The sequence below is a fragment of the Physcomitrium patens genome, chromosome 3 (assembly GCF_059467195.1).
Source record: "Physcomitrium patens ecotype Gransden chromosome 3, ASM5946719v1, whole genome shotgun sequence".
Lineage (NCBI taxonomy): Eukaryota > Viridiplantae > Streptophyta > Bryopsida > Funariales > Funariaceae > Physcomitrium > Physcomitrium patens.
Window position 1 is genome coordinate 17,747,385 of NC_143412.1, and position 18,777 is coordinate 17,766,161.

Here is an 18,777-nt window from a genome sequence, read left to right on the forward strand (position 1 = left end):
CTTCATACCAAAATAGAGTTATTGAACTTGATTTGACTTATCAATATCAAAACACAATAGTTAAGCTCAATTAAACAAACTTGTGGAAAATACAAAAAAAAAAAAAAATACGTACATCAACAACACAAGTGATTAATTTTATATTTTTTAATAGTAACTTAATAATTCGGTAAAAATAGGCATATTAAGTAAAAATAGATTATCTACCATCTTTCATTAATATTTCTTGAAGTTTTTTTTAACCACTTTTTTTCTACTTCAAACACCATCTATTGATAAATTAGATATAGTTAATATATTTTCTAAGTTTTAAATTTTATAATATAATTCTTCTAATAATTATTTAAAGATAAATAATTTAAAATATACATTTTTATATAATTTATTTTTTCTAAATAAATATTTTATAGATTGATACATATTAAAATAATTCTCATCATCTTTATAGCTCTTAAAAAAACACAGTTATTTCTCATAGAAACGCGGAATTAATTTACTTGTTGTACATGCCAAATATTTTAATCATTTTTATTTTTATAATATATTTTTTCTAATTTAATTATAATAAGAATATTAAAATATATAAGATTATAAATTAATTTAATATGATATTAGCTTAGAATTAGGTGATTGTAAACTTATAATATATTCTAATATTTTTTAGAAACAAGAAAAATAGATTCAATACATCTTCATTTTATTTATTTATTTATTTATTTATTTTAAATTACTGAAAATAGAACACAACTTAAAAATATATATGAAAAAATTGTTCTATATAAACAAAGATTGACAAGTCATATGAAGGACAAAATCATGTTGAAACATACAAAATACTATAATGGTTATGTTAAGATACAAGACAGCTTACGAGCTTTGAAATTAACAAGATTCAAGAAAAGCACTCATAAAACTAAATATGAACTTAATCTTGTTAAAAGATGTGTGTATAAACAAGTACTTAAGGCTTTTTAAATATATTTCTAACTTGAATTTAAATAAGGATATATATATATATATATATATGCCTCTATAGTAGCTCAAAAATCTAAATTTCATGTAATTTTGAAATTTGAATTTTATGTAATTTCAAATTCTTTTGTAAAACATTATGTTTTAAAATTAATATAAAAAATATCATTTTTACAAAAGAATAAATTACATGAAATTATATATATATATATATATATATATATATATTGAAATGATCCACCCATGTATCAAATTTATCCATCCTATTGTAGAAAACAAGAAGGAATGAGGGGGAGTTGAGATGAAGAAGGTTGGGAACAAATGGAGAGAGGGTTGGGAACAAGAGGGGTTGGGATGTGAACCATGATTATAATGATGGTTTTTGGAGATGATCCATTTTGCTAATGATGGTTTTTGGAGATGATCCATTTTGCTAATGATGGTTAGAATAGAGTGGGTGGATTTAATAAATGTGTGGGTCATTTTAATATTTTTGTATATATATATATATACATATACATATAATTCATCAATAACTTCTAAATTAGAAAATTCATTAATAGAATAATTATTTTTTATGAAAAAATATATTTTACCTAAAATTTAAATAATTTAATTGGTACAATATGTTTTTAAAAAGTTTTTAATATGTGACTTAAGATTAAGGTTAATTTTTTAAAAAACCATTTCATACAGTTTTTTTTTTTTTTTTTTTTTTTTTTTTAAAGAAAAGGTAGAATCTATGAATTACAAATAAAGCATATATCAAGCTATTATATTTTTTATACATACACATATAATTGTTAGCTAAAAAACATTACAAGTAAAAAATTGCATAATCAACTGAACACAAGAACATTCCAAAAGGTTGATCAATTTTGCAACCCAGTGCATAACCTTTGATTTGGTCAAAATTCTATGAAATTCTTGCTCATATTACTACACCCATCACATTTTGAACAAACCATATTCCACCAAAATGCAGCAAATCAGAGGATCGAATCTCCGCAACGAACAATGTGAGTTCAAAGATGCCCCAATTCGGTGCGAACGAGGGCACTGGTACTGGGAACAAGCCAAGCAGGGCCCCTTCCCCTTGGGGGAACGTCGGAGCCTCTGCCTCAACAAGGCGTCAAGAGTCGTGGGCCATTTTATCCGAATTAGGGTTTCGGGGTTTATTGTTTTCAGTTTGGTTTGGTTTGGTTGTGGTGGAATAGAGATGGCGACATGGATTCGAGCTGTGCAGGTGTTAGGGAGGAGGGTGGGAGTGCGGCCCTTGGTTCTGGAGAGCGAGCGGGTCACGGCGAGGAGGTTGATCTCGAAATCGGCAAGTAAGGATGGGGGATCGGGCGTAGGTGCCGTTGGAGTGATGCATCAGGGTTGGTCTTTCTCCGATCGGAATGCGTACAGTTCCCTGCTAATGTCGCCGCTGCCACAGCGAGGTGCGCAGCGGCGGGGTATGTTTATACAAGTGGAGTCCACGCCAAACCCTCAATCGCTCATGTTTTACCCCGGGAAGCCTGTAATGGAAGTTGGGAGCTCGGACTTTCCCAATTCTCGTGCAGCCATGGCATCCCCGTTGGCGAAATCGATCTTTATCGTCGACGGTGTGGTCAGAGTCTTCTTTGGTGCTGATTTCGTGACTGTGACGAAGTCGGAGGACGTGTCGTGGGATATTTTGAAGCCGGAGATATTTGCCGCCATTATGGATTTCTACGCAACGAAGCAGCCACTTTTTTATGACACACAGTCGCAAGCTTCGGATACTGCCATACACGAGGATGATGACGAGACGGTAGCTATGATTAAGGAGTTGCTTGAGACTCGGATTCGCCCCGCTGTGCAAGATGATGGAGGCGACATTGAGTACCGAGGGTTCGATCCGGAGTCGGGAATAGTGTCGCTGAAGATGCAAGGGGCGTGCAGCGGATGTCCAAGCTCAGCTGTCACTTTGAAATCTGGCATTGAGAACATGTTGATGCATTATGTCTCAGAGGTGAAAGGCGTGCAAGAAGTTCATGACGAGGATTCAGACGAAGAAACAAATGCTGCCGGTTGAGTCGGGTCTCCGATTTCTTCAGTGTTCTTGGAAATGTTTAATGTGAGCAATGCCCAAGCTCCTATCACACCACCAAGTATCGTTCCCGTTTTGAAAGTCTGGTGAAATATCTAACTTGGTAGAAATTAGTCATAGCTATCCATTCATAGCGGCATACTTAAACCTCTCAGTCTGTACAGTTACAATAACTCTAGTACGAGCAATCTGCCGAAGTTTTGGCAGAGTTGATTTGGAATTAGCTGACAGGGTTTTACTTCTCAGTGTAGGATACAGTTTTGTGTGTAGGCCGAAGAGCTTATTTAGAGTGAATCAATATTCTATTGGTTCTACTCTAAAACCGATTTGCCGAAAAAAATCAATGAATCGGATATAGTGTGGTTTGGGATAAGGAAGACCTACAATGGAACGTTGATGATATACTACCTTGTCCACAACATCGGTTCTAATATTTTCTGAGAAAGAAGAGACTGCTGCGGCAGTACACGTGCACCCATTTGCTCTTCAAATGAAGGTGTTCACTATGGGGATTCTGGTATGTACTGTTGCAGTAAGCTGCTTACTCACAAAGAACCTAGGAAGTAACTGTACGACTGCGCTTGGTACTAAGTTTACAGAATAGTCGCCAGTAGGCAATGGGAATATAGAAGCATGCAGCAGAAGCATTCCGACGTCTTTACTCTTCAGAGTTTTCTGGATCTTCGTCATCTTCGAGACTAGCCAGAAACTCGTCACTGAATATTCGCGTCGATAGGTTATCTGAAGCTTTCGGCTTCTTCCCAAGTAGACGGTCTGTAATAGGAATAGCTTTGTAATTATTGTGCCGCATGTAAAATTCAGCTTCCAATATTTTTCTGTGTTGCGGTGGTATGTCTCCATGCGTTCCCTGGAACGAATAACTAGTCATAAGAACATTCTAGCACTTGATTGGATGTGCTTAGCAAATGAAATAAAAACATGAAGTGTCTTGACGAGTTTGAGACTACGAGCAGATATCATTAACTCCCGAGCTATTTGAAACTCTCAAATGAAAAGGAATTCTGCTCTTGCTATCTCAATAACACACATGTATTCGCAACGGAAAAAAATATTCTGTAACAATCATACATGACGTATTGCTCCAGTTTTGTTTTTGATTTTACAAGCACTAGTAGAAGAGTAGGTATCTCATTCACCTTGTGAACAAGTCTTAAAGAAACACCAAACGTCAAACAAAATTGAAGTGATAAGAAAGTTGGCTTACAGAGCGGATAATTCTGTCGTGGGCAGCATGATGCATTATTATTCCGGCAGCAACTGAGACATTGAAAGACTCCACCATGCCCCCCATAGGAATGCAACACCGGATGTCAGATTGTTTGACTGCTTCCTCGCTTGCACCCCTGCATGAAGAAACGATTTCTATGATCTCATAATAAGCATTAGGGGCCATCGGTTAACCCTCGATGACTTAATGACCAACAAGAATATACACGAATAGGGAGTTATTGGAATGCTTCATCGTTTCAAATCTTAGAGCCTAAATGTGGGTAAGAAGACGAGATATTTCTGGGACTTATAGTCCAGAAATTCTCTGAACTCACTTATACTCATTACCGAAGATAACAGCCGTTGGTATGGTCCAGTCCATGTCTTGAATAGATACCTGTTAGTCACCAGCCACAACTTGAACAGCAGCCTGAAGCAGAAATTGTGCAATCTTCTAAAAATGAAAAAATAAGAAAATAAGCATGTTGCAGGTACAGCGGATATAGTTCATGAAAGCTCACCGTATTAGGGGCGATATGTGTGACGGCAATACGATAACCCCGTTTCCGTAAAGTGGCAATGCAATCACTTGAGTTCTCCCACATCTCTGCATCCAACCACGTCTCTGAGCCCCTACTCACTTTCCGGTTCTTCTTGTATCTGCCAAATATCCCAGTAGAAGTGATACTAAGAGCAGCACATACAATCGTACAAGTTGATGACCTTTCCGAGCTACTCCACAAATCTACGAGTGATACTCAACCATGAAAATGAAAGAAGTCGCTATTGAAAACCGATATTAGACGGTGTTGTGCCTACAATTTTCTTTCGTACGAGACCAAGTATACCATGAAAACTAGCATAAAAGTGGATAACAAGGGTCTACAACAAATATTCGAAGATGCTAGAACATTTTCAGAGATACCACTCGTCTGGTGGCAGTTGTCACCTGAGCCACTCCATTTTATCACATGCACACATAAACTCTACAATATGTAAACGAGCGCAGATTATGAAGCTTACCGCTTCTTGGTCTCGGTGCTTATAACGTGAACAGATTGAAATCCCAGAGCGTCAGCTGAGCGGAAGACAGCGGAGATGTTGCCAAGCTCCAAAAGCCCCTCAACCGCAATGCATACAGAATATGTGCGGTTTGCAACAACTCGCTCAATTCTTTGCTTGCGTTCATCTGATATAAAAGGAGACAGCATTGAGATCAATTCAGAACTTGTCACAGTCTTCTCGTCGTCAAGCTTGAAACAATCGCCATATGGGAACCACCGCTCCTCGCTCCTAGTTGTGCTTAAAGTGTTCTCCATCGTGCTCGTTTCTTGAGAGTTCATTGAACTACCTGCCACCTCGTCATACTGTTCCTGTCTAGTTTTTTTGCTCGCGCCAACATCTGAAATTAACGACAAATAACAGCAAACTCATATATACACATACGGACAAGACAATACGTTTTGATGCACACAAACGTAACAGACCTGATTTTGTGGATTCCTTCGTAACGTTGTTATCTCTAATGTTTTGATCCAGACCTGGCATTCCTAAGATACTTAGTTGTGTTAGTGCCTAAAAAGATGCTCCTTTCACCATCGCTTTCTCTCCTTCTCTTCCTTTCTTTTGTGCTAGATGAACTTCTTACACCGCATACACTCATGCCATATCCACCCACCTTATTGGAATACTGAAGCTTCAGCCACTGCAGTACTTCCGAAAAATCTGTATGGGCGGGAGCCTTCGTGTAATGGACAAAATCTTGGACAGCTCTATTGCCGTGACTAGAGCTAATGAAATTTGATGCGGGGCTTGGGCAAAAAACCTGAAACCTCCTCAAGACGCAATATCGCAAGATGAGGAAATCAGGTGTGTGAAGCATATCCATTATGTGACTTCCATATCAAGGAACTTGTTCAATATGAGCGAAGCTACCAACAGAAAAAAAAGTTCCGAACCACACTCAGCAGCGTTTAAAAACAGAGAAGAAGAATCATCCCCAGCGACAAGCGGCCATCGGAACTATGACGACATCGATTGGGACTTTAATGTGTGACCATGAACACAGGCGGCACCAGCCACCACTATGTATTGTAATTGTTTCTCGTGATGGAGCAGCACTCAGAATTCATACAATATGTAATGATGCCGAATGCAATGGTGTGATGGTAGTGATGATGCCAAAGTAGATCAGCACTAGGAAAAACATCTGAAGAACAGTACCCATGGATGTATTTCGATCACAACGAATATGTTCGCACATTATACATGATGTCACATCAAATGTGAAGCCAACGTTCAGTTCTCACCAAACACTAGTTCTAGTCCTCAAATAGACGCGGTATAAATCAACAGCTGCATCCAAAAGCACTCACTACTAGAAAGACTAATAGATTCGAAAGTACAAAAACACTTGGCCAAACTACTCCCCTCACCAAACCACAAAAGTCACTCTCAAAAACGGAAATCCAGATGGAATACAAACAAATTCAAGCTCCCGCCTCAAAATGCAAAAACAGAGGCAATTCCACGAAGGCATCTTGCTTTTAAGATTATACCTCATCTCCAGGATTAAAGCCGAAACAAGCACCACCAGCATAAAACACGTAGGATTCACAAAACAGGATGCAAACGTACGCAAAGCTAATCGATGAGCAACACCGTCTTCACTTAAATTCTGTGGAAAACATTCAACCCTGTTGTCAAAGAAGAAGCACTTACCAGTTCTAGCTTCTTCCACAAGGATTCAACCGCAACCTCCTTGGCGACGAAGCATCAGTAGGTAAACAAGCACGAGACTCTCCCACCGCTAAACAATCTTCCCCTAACGACACGGACTAGACAAAAGTAGCTAATGCCAGGATTCCGACCGCACTTTCAACCAGCAATTCTGTGTTTGATTCGATGCGATTGCGGCCGAACAACGCTCATTCCCTCGCTTTGTTCGTATTTCGTACGAAGAAGGGTCAATAGGGCAACGAACGGGACCGAGTCGGTGGGGGCGGTTGGACGAACTAGACCCCCGACGAGCGAGATTTTTGGACGATTGTAGTGGTTTCGTTGGACGCGTCGTTGTTTCATAGCTGATCTGCGTTCGTTGGACTTCCTGTATGGAGCCTCTGGTGAAGATGAACATCCTCATTTTCATGTGGGAAGGTCAATAATACAACGATACTATTTAGATTTTTCACATATTATAATTAAATAAATAAATAAGCATCAAATAGTCATTATCTCAAGGCTAGCATCAAGGCTACCATACATGAGGCAAAATTAAGGATTTCACAATTAAAATTTGAACCATCAATCTTTTGGTACCAACTTGTTATCCTTTAGTCTAAAATCATTGTAATTTATATATATATATATATATATATATATATATATATGAATCTCTAGTAACTTGTAAGTATTTTTTTAATTTTTAGTAAATTTAAAACTTTCTTGTTGAAATTGTCATCATTGTTGTAAAATTATTCTAACTACCAAAAGTCAAATTTTGATATATTATTAATATACTTATTATAACTTGAAACTTTTTTTTTTCTTTTATTTTAGTATACAAGAAATATTATGAATTTTATTTATTTAATGTTTTATCACAGCAAGCAGAAAAATATCAAGCATTTTATTGCTAAGATTATTTACCAAAAGACACACACTTCAACCCAAAGGAAGCATGTTTAATTTAAAAAGGAAGAGATACCTAAAAAAACAACCAAAGTTGAATGAGTGAAAGAAACACCTCAAGTAGTATAGGATTATCTTTTAATTCCAACAATTCTTTGATCTTATTGTTTTTTTTAGAATATGTCATTATTTCTTTAGTAGAACAAAATTCAAAGCACTTCAAAATTTTATGTAAGTACTTGCATAAAAATAAAACGTGGCAATATATTAAACCTTCTTACATTTCACAAGGAGCCAAAAAAATATTATTCCAAATATTATAGAAATACATGCAAAACAAATACTACAAGAAACATTAGAAACTCAATCTTATTATAGAGACCTTAGTCACTATTTATTTCTTTATTTAATTTTTAATTAGTTAACATCAATTAGATGTGAGCACAATCCTTTCTTTTTCCAACAATATTTTTTTCTTGGGTATAAAAGTTCTTGTAATTCAATCCTAACTAAAAATGTGAAAATTACCACTTCTAATCTCCTCTAAACACATAGTTAGACATGATGTTTTAGCAAATTTCACTTTATTTCTATATTTAAAACATACTCCTTAGAAGATAAATATTGACAACTTTCATGTCCCTATCCATACCTAGATTTCTTTGTGTACGACATAAAGTAAAACCCAAAGATTCAATATCATAGCTTAATTGTACCTGGACTAATATAGTAACATTGGGAGAAGAATTTGACCGAGCCTTGACTCTAAGACGTTTACATATATTTGACCGAAGCATTAAAGATTACTACAATTGATTTCATAAACATAAAATTCATGGAAGACCCAATACCTCCACCTGTTCATCTCTTGAACTGATTTCAGACCCCTAAGCTCTAACAATCAAGATGTACTGCACGACGTAGAGTATCCTGCATGTATGGGTAGGCCTTTCGGTGAATTTAATCTCAGGCTCTAGCCTTTCCAATTTCAACTTAACAAATCTTTGGAATTTGAACTGGACTTCGATAATGTAGTTCACAACTTAATAAATGCGACAAGTTGCACCGGTGGTGTGACGCAATAGTCTTCGAAAGCCTGCTTTGGTACATTGGTTCGCATTTCAAGGGCCTTGGATAATCTCTGCGTATTACAAGTCCATCGTCAAGACTTTGAGGTACAGAATTAGATAGAAAAAACTATGAGAAAACTATTTTATTCAATCTAGCCGGGCTATTCTCCATTACGCACCAAAATTGAATATCCTGATGAATTGTTACGACGATACTGTAGCTATGCCCATGTCTAAATGAAGATTCCAATATAAATTTTACAGGCTTGCAGCCTCCAGACTTAAATCAGAGAGTCTCTATTACTGGGAACTATCCTGAATGGGTTTAAGCCAAGCCTATGCCGATCTATCACGGGTCCTCAGACTGCCTCAACATGTACTTGCGCCAGTTCGTCGTAACAGAACAGGCCAATAACAATATTACCAATAGTACATTATATAAATAGGGAATCACGTATGAGAGTATGCGATTACCAATCCTCACGGGAATGTTAAAAAAATGAGTCCATCACAATACCATAGAAGCCAAACCGCGTCAACAGAAAACAAAAACATGAATCAAACGTAGTTTATCCGAAGGTCCTATTGTACACAGACAAAATGAAACACCAAACATGCACATGAGAGCGCAGTGAGTACAAAGAGAAGATCCTGAAGAGCAATTCAAGGCCCCAGCCACACATGGTATTAATCTTTCCATCGGAACCAGAGAGGTACACAACAGAATTGCGTGAAGTCATAAACCCACTAGGAATATAACCTTGACAGGTGTATACATGAGCAAGCCCTAACATCTACTTGATCTTCTTCTTTGGGCGGAGCTGGTTGCTGTGTCCACACTTCTTCTTGCGGCAGTTCACAGCGCGAGGGTGGAGGCGAGCATAGCACCTTCACAATATCAGTGAAGAGTGTGTTAAAAATAATGATATGATAAGGTAACCTATTGGAAGAAAAATCACATAGACATTAATCACGCTCCCCAAGACTTTCCCCTCAACACATGGTATAGAAGAAATCTTCACGCGAACTATCAAGATGAACTCACCAAATTATCCACTTAGTAAACAGATTTTCTCCCGAACTCGGAGCATATGCCAACACTAAACTAATATAGAAACAGATCCGCCAACGAACGCTCATGATAAACACTTTTCACTAAAACTCAGGTTGCGCTTCTGACTCAACAATAATAACCTGATATTCAACCACCGAAACCCCCGAAAAAAAAAAAAAAATGACCACGAACCCTCAAAAAATGAGAAAACCGAACTTACTTCCTGCAAATCATCTTTTCTTGGTTGTACTTCCTGGCCAAGGCCATGAGCGAGGGCTCAATAATGCCACCTCGAAGGCGCAGCACCAAATGCAAGGTAGACTCTTTCTGGATGTTGTAGTCAGCCAGAGTGCGGCCATCCTCGAGCTGCTTGCCGGCGAAGATGAGACGCTGCTGGTCCGGAGGAATTCCCTCCTTGTCTTGAATTTTGGTTTTCACATTATCGATAGTGTCAGAACTCTCGACCTCGAGCGTGATGGTCTTGCCCGTCAGGGTCTTCACGAAGATCTGCATGGTTCCAAGCACACTGCGATTTCGCACCCGACAGACAAGGGAATCAAGCAAAAGGCGATGTTTAGGCTTCGCATCAAATTTCTATCCCACACGTTTTAGGGTTAGGGCTTTACATGGTGAACATGCGTTCACACTAGGGAACGTAGGGAACTTCGTCGTCGTGAACCTTCGGGGGCATCAAGCCTTCGACGACTAAACCCGTCGTCTCTTGTTCCGAACGGCTCCTCGCTCTTGTCAGCGTCGAGATTGGCAAGTGCATTCCAGCCGAGGCCTGATCATTATGCTGCGTCTTTATTTCCTTCGTCTCGGACTGGACTTCACCTTCCATTTGAGACTTGATCAGCAGTTTTTAGTGCAGTATTGAGATTAAAGTTCAATATCTATTCGAGGATAGCTTCGCTGTCATCCGAATTTATTGTCAGTTTCCTTTGGCGTGTACGATGGAATTGACAAGTTCGTTTATGTGCATCACCATTGTTTGATGTTGAGAGAGGTCAGCATGAGTGTGATTTCCATTGGCTTCTCGATTTAACCGAGTTCGGTGTAGTTGATAACCAATTAACAGGCCTTTTATCAATAAAGAGATGTTGAGATAAGATGGTATGAACTTTGGATAAGTCGCCGGGACTCACACTGAGTGGAATTGAAACACTTCAAACACGCCTGAAAAGGATTTACGCTGAGCATAAGAAAGTCTCAAATTTACTACGAAATTGTCTAGTGAAAGATATCAGGTGTGTGAATCTTGCAGAAATTTTGTCAGTGTATTTCAGTATGAATGTAGTATACATTCAGAACTGCAGAGAAAACGAAGCATTGAGAATGCGCCCGTGCCCTGAGGAGAACAATCATGGCGTTGTGGCCATTGGCCTTCAAACTCAACATAGTGTCCTACTTCAAATTCAAGTGTTGTGCATTGACGCTATCCGCACTTATCCGCTGCTCAGGTAGCCTTGCACACCAAGCACGGGCTAATAACAGTCCTGTCAACACTAGGGATCTGATCGAGAACTATGATTACAGCATCACCACTCCTGAGTGCTGCAACATGATCATAAATTCCGGAATCAATCTAAAAGACAGCTTCATTGCGCAAGCCTCGAGAAATTCTCATCCTCCGCATCACTGGATTGCTAGTAACTATTGCACTGGCTGGCTGCTCGAAGATTTTGGCACATGCATCAGTTCACTACATCATAGCTCGAGAACCTGCGAGAAGCCATCTATGGTTAACTCAAATGGCGTTAACTCGAATTCAAGAAAGCGAATTGGCGGAGTCTTCTCTAACAGGTAAGGTGAAAAATAAAATAAAATAAAAAATAACATTGGACATGAATGGTATGGTGTATGGAAAAGAGTGGATTCAACTGTACACAAACCTGTAGAGAATCGTCAAATTGCGTAGGTTCCTTACACCCAGGAACTTTAGTTGTAAAAACGCTTACGCAGCGCTGGGACTAATATGTCTTCAATAAACGTTGTAATTTCTCCCAGTCCATGAATTGAGTAGCTCAAGCACCATCGAGTAACTTGGATGATCGTCTCAACAGATCTGACATGAGATACAACGTCACAAATTCAACAAATCTGATGGTGAACGAAGGCAATTGTGATGCTGGGTCGTGATGGTATGTATACATAGCACTTACGTAATGTTCAATCACTCTGTTCTTTCATAAAGACAGACTTCCATAACGCTATAAGAAAATTTCCTCGGAGCTTTTCATTGTTTTGGTATTAGAGGAAAGCTAATTTCGAGGGACTTTTCAGAAAGACTATGAAACGAGTGACAAGACATAAGTATCACTCGACATTAACACCTCAAACAAAAAAAGAGTTTGTTCCGGACAGCAACTATATTGATTAAAGATTCGAGAATTTACCATTTAAGTGTATGAGTGGGCAGCAAAGAAACTCCAGCGTAGCGGGGTAGAAGCGGGCGCCGAGCAACCATACTCACAGTGCCTGTATGAACAGAGTGACTAAACTACTGCCATTGTACAACTTATGAATTTACTGATTCAAATGCGCTTGCTAATTCTAAGGTTGATGTAATCAAGGATTAACCAGCTGTATCAAACTCCGTGATCTATACCTTCCATTTCAGATTTAACTTTGACCTGCGCATGACAGAAAAACAAAAGGTCGCGTTGGATCATGGATACGCAGGAAGATCAATCAACTGGATGGTACAGATTCATGAATTACATAGATGCCACGAATCACGAGGCGCCCGAAAGGAGACCCCCAAGGCTGTAACAAAAGGTTGATTACGGAAGGAAACACACCTCATTGGAAGATTCATCGAGGCTGAACTTATTCGGTTGAGATGGAGCGACAAGGCTCGTATTCTCAGAAAGAGATCCCAACCTAGCAGTGAAGCTGTTTACTGGTTGCATTCTCCGATTGGATGTGCCTGCAGATTGCTTGATCCTGGGCACATTCTTGGTCGATCTTTGCAGAAAAGGCTGTCACATACAGATACCAATACACACATGATTCTCGCCCGGTTAGGGATCTTTGATTTCAACTCAACGCTACAGTCTCACTGACTAAACTCAGGGAAGTTAGAATCACCAACATTCACTAAACCAACAATGAGGATTTAGCAGATATGTCCAGAACGTACCAGACAAGGTGTCAAGATGGTACGTCTCAATGACTTCTCAGACTTGAATACCTTCAGCTTCACGTCAGGAGTACGAGGATGATGCGCTTTGTCTAATTTCTGTTCTCGCTGCAAGTCGACACTAAACCTTCCAGACTTGCCCATTTCCAAGAGGCACCCACTTAGGGTACCCGCAGACAGCCCACTCATTACTCTGCTGGACAAGCCGATGCCATCAGCCACATCTATTGCATACTCAAAGCTTCGACTATAATTCCATTGCGGTGTCTGATCGTGCAGCACAACCCGTGCTCTGCCGTCTGCTGAGAAGGTGTGCGAGTCCTCACTGTCAAAACTTGAGACATACTCGGGGTCATTATAGTTGCCACTAAGTTCGAGGTCAGCGGATTTAATTACAGACACAAAAGTGTTGTGCAGGATGGGCCTGTCAAATGATTCTCGTGCATCAGATGAACTCTGACCCTCGCCGGCTTCTTGAAAGACAAATGAACTGGTTGTAGGATTGTCGAAAGGGAAGTCTAGCTCACCGACTTCCTCCCGAGCATCCTTCACAATTGTGTAAAGATTATCACTGTCAGGGTTCAAAACCTCGCTGAAGATCGAAAATCAGACTAGACGTGCATAAAGTCTTGTTCTTAAGTTAACTTACCAGAAAGCCAGTGAAAAAACAGAAAAATACCTGATCCTGTCTATGCGGCATATTGTTCGTGAGCTCCATATCTGGCTCGTGCAAGTCCGGCTCTGCCGCAATATCCATTTGTAGAGGTCCCGACGAAGGTACCCAGATAGACTTTCTCCCGGATCCGAGCTCCGGCCACCAGCTTCGCCCCGAATTCAGCTCCGACTGCGGCCCTCTCGTCACTGCTCTTGAGTGAATGGAACCTCCATCAAAGCTAGTTGTCAACGAGATGGGCATAACTGCACGTTTTCCTCGGCGAAATACCTTCTTGGCAGAAGAGCCCGGGACAGTAGCATTTATATGATGCCTCCTATTAACCATCGTTGATACGGTCCTGAGAGGTTTTGGTACCAGGGAAAGACTCCAAGAGCTGCTGCTTGACGACCAGCGCTCATGCGTGGGCTTATTCTTCCTCCGACTCGATGTGTATCCTTCCACCACTGGAAGATCAGTGAGGTATGAATTGTCTTCGGGTTCCATCCAAGCGGCCTCGCTGGGACCATCGAAGTCGTCGTCATCACTAGCGTCCCCGTTCAAAGCAGAATTAATGGACATCAAATACTGAGGCAACTGGCTTTTGGGTCGGGAAGTCGTAGGGTCAGCGGGGCCGGCTTGCGAAGCGACAATCGCATTGGCATCGTCACTTCGACCCCGCAGAGACTTCCGGTTCGATTTGGAACGAAACGAGCGCTCCGAAAAGGTAGGCGATTGAGGACAGTCAAGTGTGCTCACAGGGGAGTTCCCTGGTTCATTCTCGGGGGTATTGCAACGATCACTGCGAGTGGTCAAGTTATCACTCAGGTTTCCAACACCCGAGTTGCATTGACGCAACCTTGACCGCCTCACTAATTTCTGAAACACCCTTTCTGAGAAATCGTTGCCCTCATGGGTACCTCCTACATCTGAGGCAAACAAGTTACTGTCCATCGTGAAATGAACAGCATTCAGCTGGCAGCTATTAGGTCTGCTCCCTGGATTTGGACACGGGTACAGAACTCCACTGGGGACCCTTGAACCTCCGGCGTTAGTGCGAAACATTGTTTCATTCGATTGTGAATACCTACTAAAATCCAAAGGTGGGGTCATTCTAACCCCGCTGTGACCTCTACTACCTGAAGGAGGTATTGAAACTGGCGATGATGGAATATCAATCTTAGCCTTTGGAGGATCGATCCCTTTTCCAAGTACTGAATTCCACTTTAAAGGGGTTGGAGACTCACTTGGGCGATACCTCTCCGAAATCATTGAAGACATGGAAGATTGTCTGCTGAAAAACTGCTCTTCATTGTCGTCCATCACGCGAACTCCCATTAGGCACGATTTCAGATTCAACTGAACAACTTCGGGCTCATGAACTGGCTCGCTCTCATCCCCGGAATTATCAAGCCGTTGTGGCAAGGTTGTTCGTTTCCCCGACCGAAATCTCTGTCTATTTGGAGCTGCACATGTGGATGCCACAATACAAGAGGGATCTCCCTTTCTCAGAACTGTTTGTCCCCCCTCTCCATACTGCATCATAGGCATCGACTGATCCATGGTACCAGAGTCCTAATCGAGACAGCGACTAACAAGTACACTACCAATACCGTCCCTATCAACGATCGATCAATCTACAAGGGTCGACCACCTGGCTTCGCACGCAACATCAGCTACTGCATACGGATCAAGATTTGCTAGAATATTTATAAAATCTATACAATCATAATGTGTGGCTCGGGTTGACAACTTCAACCTTCAGAGAGCACGTGCCGGGTTCAAGAAGGCGAAATGTGTTAAACTTCAACCCTGATCTTCCTGACCTGCTCGCTAGTATGTACAAGCAAAAACACTGTTCCTCAGGTATTGGACTTCTAGTGCCCTTTGAAGATCTACAACATCCACCCGCATGGTGATGCGCGTCGCGCTAGGGCATTTGATACGTTCCTGCTTTGTTCTTCGCCTATCGCACCCACGCTGAGTGCTCGAACCTCAACCAAAAAAGAAATCAGATCAGCAAGACTTTAAACTGTACATTCGAGTTGCCTGAGACGATCCCATCTCTCATTCAGATCACTTGGAAAGGTCAAAATTGGATGAGTTATGTATTCGGTAGGATCCTGGTCATGATGGATCATTGAGGAAAAACAAGCCCATAGGTGACTACGGCGTCTTTGGTTCGCCGTTGTCTACAGCCACGGTAAACGTATGAACGCTGTCATGCAAATCCGCATCAATAACTTCTTATTCACAGCCGTCGTTTCCAAATAACAACGCAAGCTGCACAAAAATGGTTCCCTTGGAAAAGGTACTACGGTATCATTGCACTAAAGGTACTAAAATAACAAATGCTACGCTCCCGCAACCCTCGTGCAGTTCTCACACCAACGAGCTTCGACAACGATGAGCTTATCACAATCACGCCATCCTCAACTCCTGAAGCCCAGTTCTACGCACATTGCGATTCAAGCTCCCGAATGACGATGCCATTACACACAGCGCCTGCGATCTAAACCCTGGGGACGAGAAGGCGAGCAGCATAAGATGTCTGGGAAGATTCGATCGTTGCCAGCAAACTCGAGGCATCCCGAGACAGCGGCGCAGACAAGGGAAGCCCACGTTCGTGTGCACGATCGTTAACATGAACAATGAATGTCAAGCAAACCCGGATCTACCGAAGATATCAGAATCCCTGCAACGGGTTTTTTCTGGAAGAGACGCGAAAAACGTCTTTAGATCCCAACCATGAGCTTTTGGGCAGCCTTTGCGTTCACCTGGTGCAGCAAAAGCCTAAAATGCCAAAAGCAGCAACGCCTATTCCCAATGGCTATAGCAGAGGCTATTGCTACTCCCTCGGAACTGACATCCTTAAATTAACCGAGATGAGGGATCCTTCATGTTTTTTAGGGTCTGCAACACACAGAGCTGTATTCACGTGGGGGCACTTTTATCACCAGTTCCAGTGATGAATCTGGCAAGTGAACAGCCGCTACTGGATGCAGCGCATCGACGGTGACAACACCATTTACATCACCCACAGACGGATTGAGCTGGAACGAACAAATCCGAGAAAAGAAGTTCTATCAGGTGTGTGGCCATTGCCCTCATTTGAAAATATTGAATCTCAAAATCGCGGGTATTAAAAGCTAGTTTTCAGGAACGAGCCCTAGCCTAGCAATTGGCGATGTTGCGATTGCCAGCTCCAGATTGCGAACAACGGACTGAAGAGCAGCAGAAACAGGAATCAATCAGTTGAGCCATACGAGGTCGCGGTTTGTGGTGGGAGGGGAGATGCCCTGTATGGATTTGATGAGTTGTTGTGGAGTTTGAGGTTGTGATTGAAGTGTGCAGATGGGATCTCATGCACTTGGCGGTGGTGGTCACGAGGGGTGGCTCATTTCCTTTAGAAATCTGGGAGCTGCACCACCAAGTTTTGCTCTGTGTGTTTTTTCTTTCTTTCTTTCTGAGCAGGTGATATCCCTTCATGGCTGGATGGGGCTGCTCAACCATTCTTCTGCTCTTTTTCTCCCTACTTCCAAGTCGCCGATCTCCCATTCACAGCTCCCTCGTGTTATTTAATTTTTCTTTTTGGTTTTTTCCCTTTTTTTGATTTTTCTGTTCTTGGTTTGTCTGTGGGAAGGTACGAGGTCAGCCCCCTTCAATATAATTAATCTAAATTTCTATTATCCTCTGTAGAGCACCTGATTTGTGTTCAATTTTTGGATTCAATTGTGCTTTTGGCCTTTTGAGTCTTGGTCGATGTTCACAAACTGGTTTTACATTTATTTGAGTATGTTCGATCTCACTTTGGTATCAACTAAAGTGAGTAATCTTTGTGTATGAATCATGAATATACTTCTTCTTTTTTGTACACTTACTATTCCAAAGTTGAGTCATGCAATGTAATTACATAAATAACTTAACAATACAGCTACTATTATTGCCAAATATATCCTTTCAAACTCTATAAACAAATGAAAATATGTGGTCTACAATAAAGTTAACGAATCGTACTTATTCATGTTAGTTTGATGTTTACTTGGGTTATATTTACAAACCATAAACTTTATTTAAGATTATAATTTTTGATTTTAAAAAAATTGCCACTTGCTCACAAGTTGTTGGATGAGGAAGCATAGTTTTAAACATTAGGTTTTTTGAGTTTGAATACTGCAATCTCCTACTTGGGAAGAAGCAAGAGACAACCTTGATGTTCGCCACTATGAAATAATGTCTCTATTTTTTGAAAGAGTGTTTTTATCAAATCAACAAGCCTGCTATCAGAAAACCTTTTCGTTTTCCAAAACAAACATACATAAATTTCCAACTAGTCTTGTCGCAAGATTTTCGTCCTTTGTCCAATAAAGCACTTTGAATTTTAAGGAGCAATTTCACAATGCACCCATTCGTATTTTCAAACCTTCATTGGAAGCAACAGCCGCACACATCGCACCTGGATAAACACCAACAGAGCTTCAACAGAAAACAAACAAACAGGTATTAAAAACCAGAATGTACATGAACACATTTGCGTAGGGAGCCGCACCATTTGAAAAGTCTTGGCAAACTAGGAATTCGAAATCCCGATGAACATTAACAACAACAACAACGGCTTCTGAGTTTGGCCGATGTGCAACTTGGAGACCAGAGCGACAGCGCAGCTTTCCTCTCCTTTCCTCTGCTCTGGATTCCTGCCCCATTCCCATTCCCGTTGCAAGACCCTCCCTCTCTTTCCTCCCTTTCTCACTGCATCTCTCCCCCCCTCACCCAATAATAAACACAATAGTATTAATAGTACAGTAAAGAATAGGCGTCCTTTAATCTCTTCGCCCTGGAGCTTCATCTGCTTCTTCTTTCTTCTTTCTTCTCGTGCTAATCAATCCCTGCTCCTCCTGATCCGCGGTACTGCTGGGCACATCAGAGCCTAATTATCCCCCCCTCCCCCCGCCA

At 40.8% G+C, this 18,777-nt stretch overlaps 5 protein-coding genes across 6 annotated transcripts; 2 read left to right on the top strand and 3 right to left on the bottom strand.

Annotated features, from left to right (window-relative positions):
* Positions 1 to 1,936: 1,936 nt before the first annotated feature.
* On the top strand, positions 1,937 to 3,419 carry LOC112280481 (nifU-like protein 4, mitochondrial). The gene has a single exon (XM_024516019.2). The coding sequence runs from the start codon at positions 1,952 to 1,954 to the stop codon at positions 3,029 to 3,031; it is 1,080 nt and encodes a 359-aa protein (XP_024371787.1). The 5' UTR covers positions 1,937 to 1,951; the 3' UTR covers positions 3,032 to 3,419.
* Positions 2,664 to 7,216, bottom strand: LOC112280482 (uncharacterized). Of its 2 annotated transcripts, XM_024516021.3 has the most exons (7): positions 6,998 to 7,216; positions 5,955 to 6,101; positions 5,300 to 5,678; positions 4,798 to 4,936; positions 4,612 to 4,673; positions 4,272 to 4,410; positions 2,664 to 3,914 (listed from the first exon to the last, which is right to left on the bottom strand). In XM_024516021.3, exons 3-7 carry the CDS (start codon positions 5,617 to 5,619, stop codon positions 3,705 to 3,707), a joined length of 870 nt encoding a protein of 289 aa, XP_024371789.1. In that variant the 5' UTR covers positions 5,620 to 5,678; positions 5,955 to 6,101; positions 6,998 to 7,216; the 3' UTR covers positions 2,664 to 3,704. The 2 variants fall into 2 exon arrangements, with proteins under 2 accessions (XP_024371789.1, XP_024371791.1); XM_024516023.3 differs by lacking the exon at positions 5,955 to 6,101.
* A 2,412-nt stretch (positions 7,217 to 9,628) lies between these two features.
* Positions 9,629 to 10,585, bottom strand: LOC112280483 (ubiquitin-ribosomal protein eL40 fusion protein). Its single transcript, XM_024516024.3, has 2 exons — positions 10,251 to 10,585; positions 9,629 to 9,864 (listed from the first exon to the last, which is right to left on the bottom strand). The coding sequence occupies exons 1-2, from the start codon at positions 10,541 to 10,543 to the stop codon at positions 9,771 to 9,773; spliced, it is 387 nt and encodes a 128-aa protein (XP_024371792.1). The 5' UTR covers positions 10,544 to 10,585; the 3' UTR covers positions 9,629 to 9,770.
* A 697-nt stretch (positions 10,586 to 11,282) lies between these two features.
* Positions 11,283 to 16,822, bottom strand: LOC112280480 (uncharacterized). The gene is made up of 7 exons (XM_024516018.3): positions 13,852 to 16,822; positions 13,173 to 13,718; positions 12,832 to 13,011; positions 12,639 to 12,663; positions 12,427 to 12,508; positions 11,923 to 12,095; positions 11,283 to 11,752 (listed from the first exon to the last, which is right to left on the bottom strand). Coding segments are annotated over exons 1-6 (2,370 nt in total). The 5' UTR covers positions 15,388 to 16,822; the 3' UTR covers positions 11,283 to 11,752; positions 11,923 to 12,094.
* On the top strand, positions 11,394 to 12,221 carry LOC149989539 (uncharacterized). Its single transcript, XM_090249071.1, has 2 exons — positions 11,394 to 11,833; positions 12,094 to 12,221. Exons 1-2 carry the CDS (start codon positions 11,394 to 11,396, stop codon positions 12,167 to 12,169), a joined length of 516 nt encoding a protein of 171 aa, XP_090105197.1. The 3' UTR covers positions 12,170 to 12,221.
* Positions 16,823 to 18,777: the final 1,955 nt, after the last annotated feature.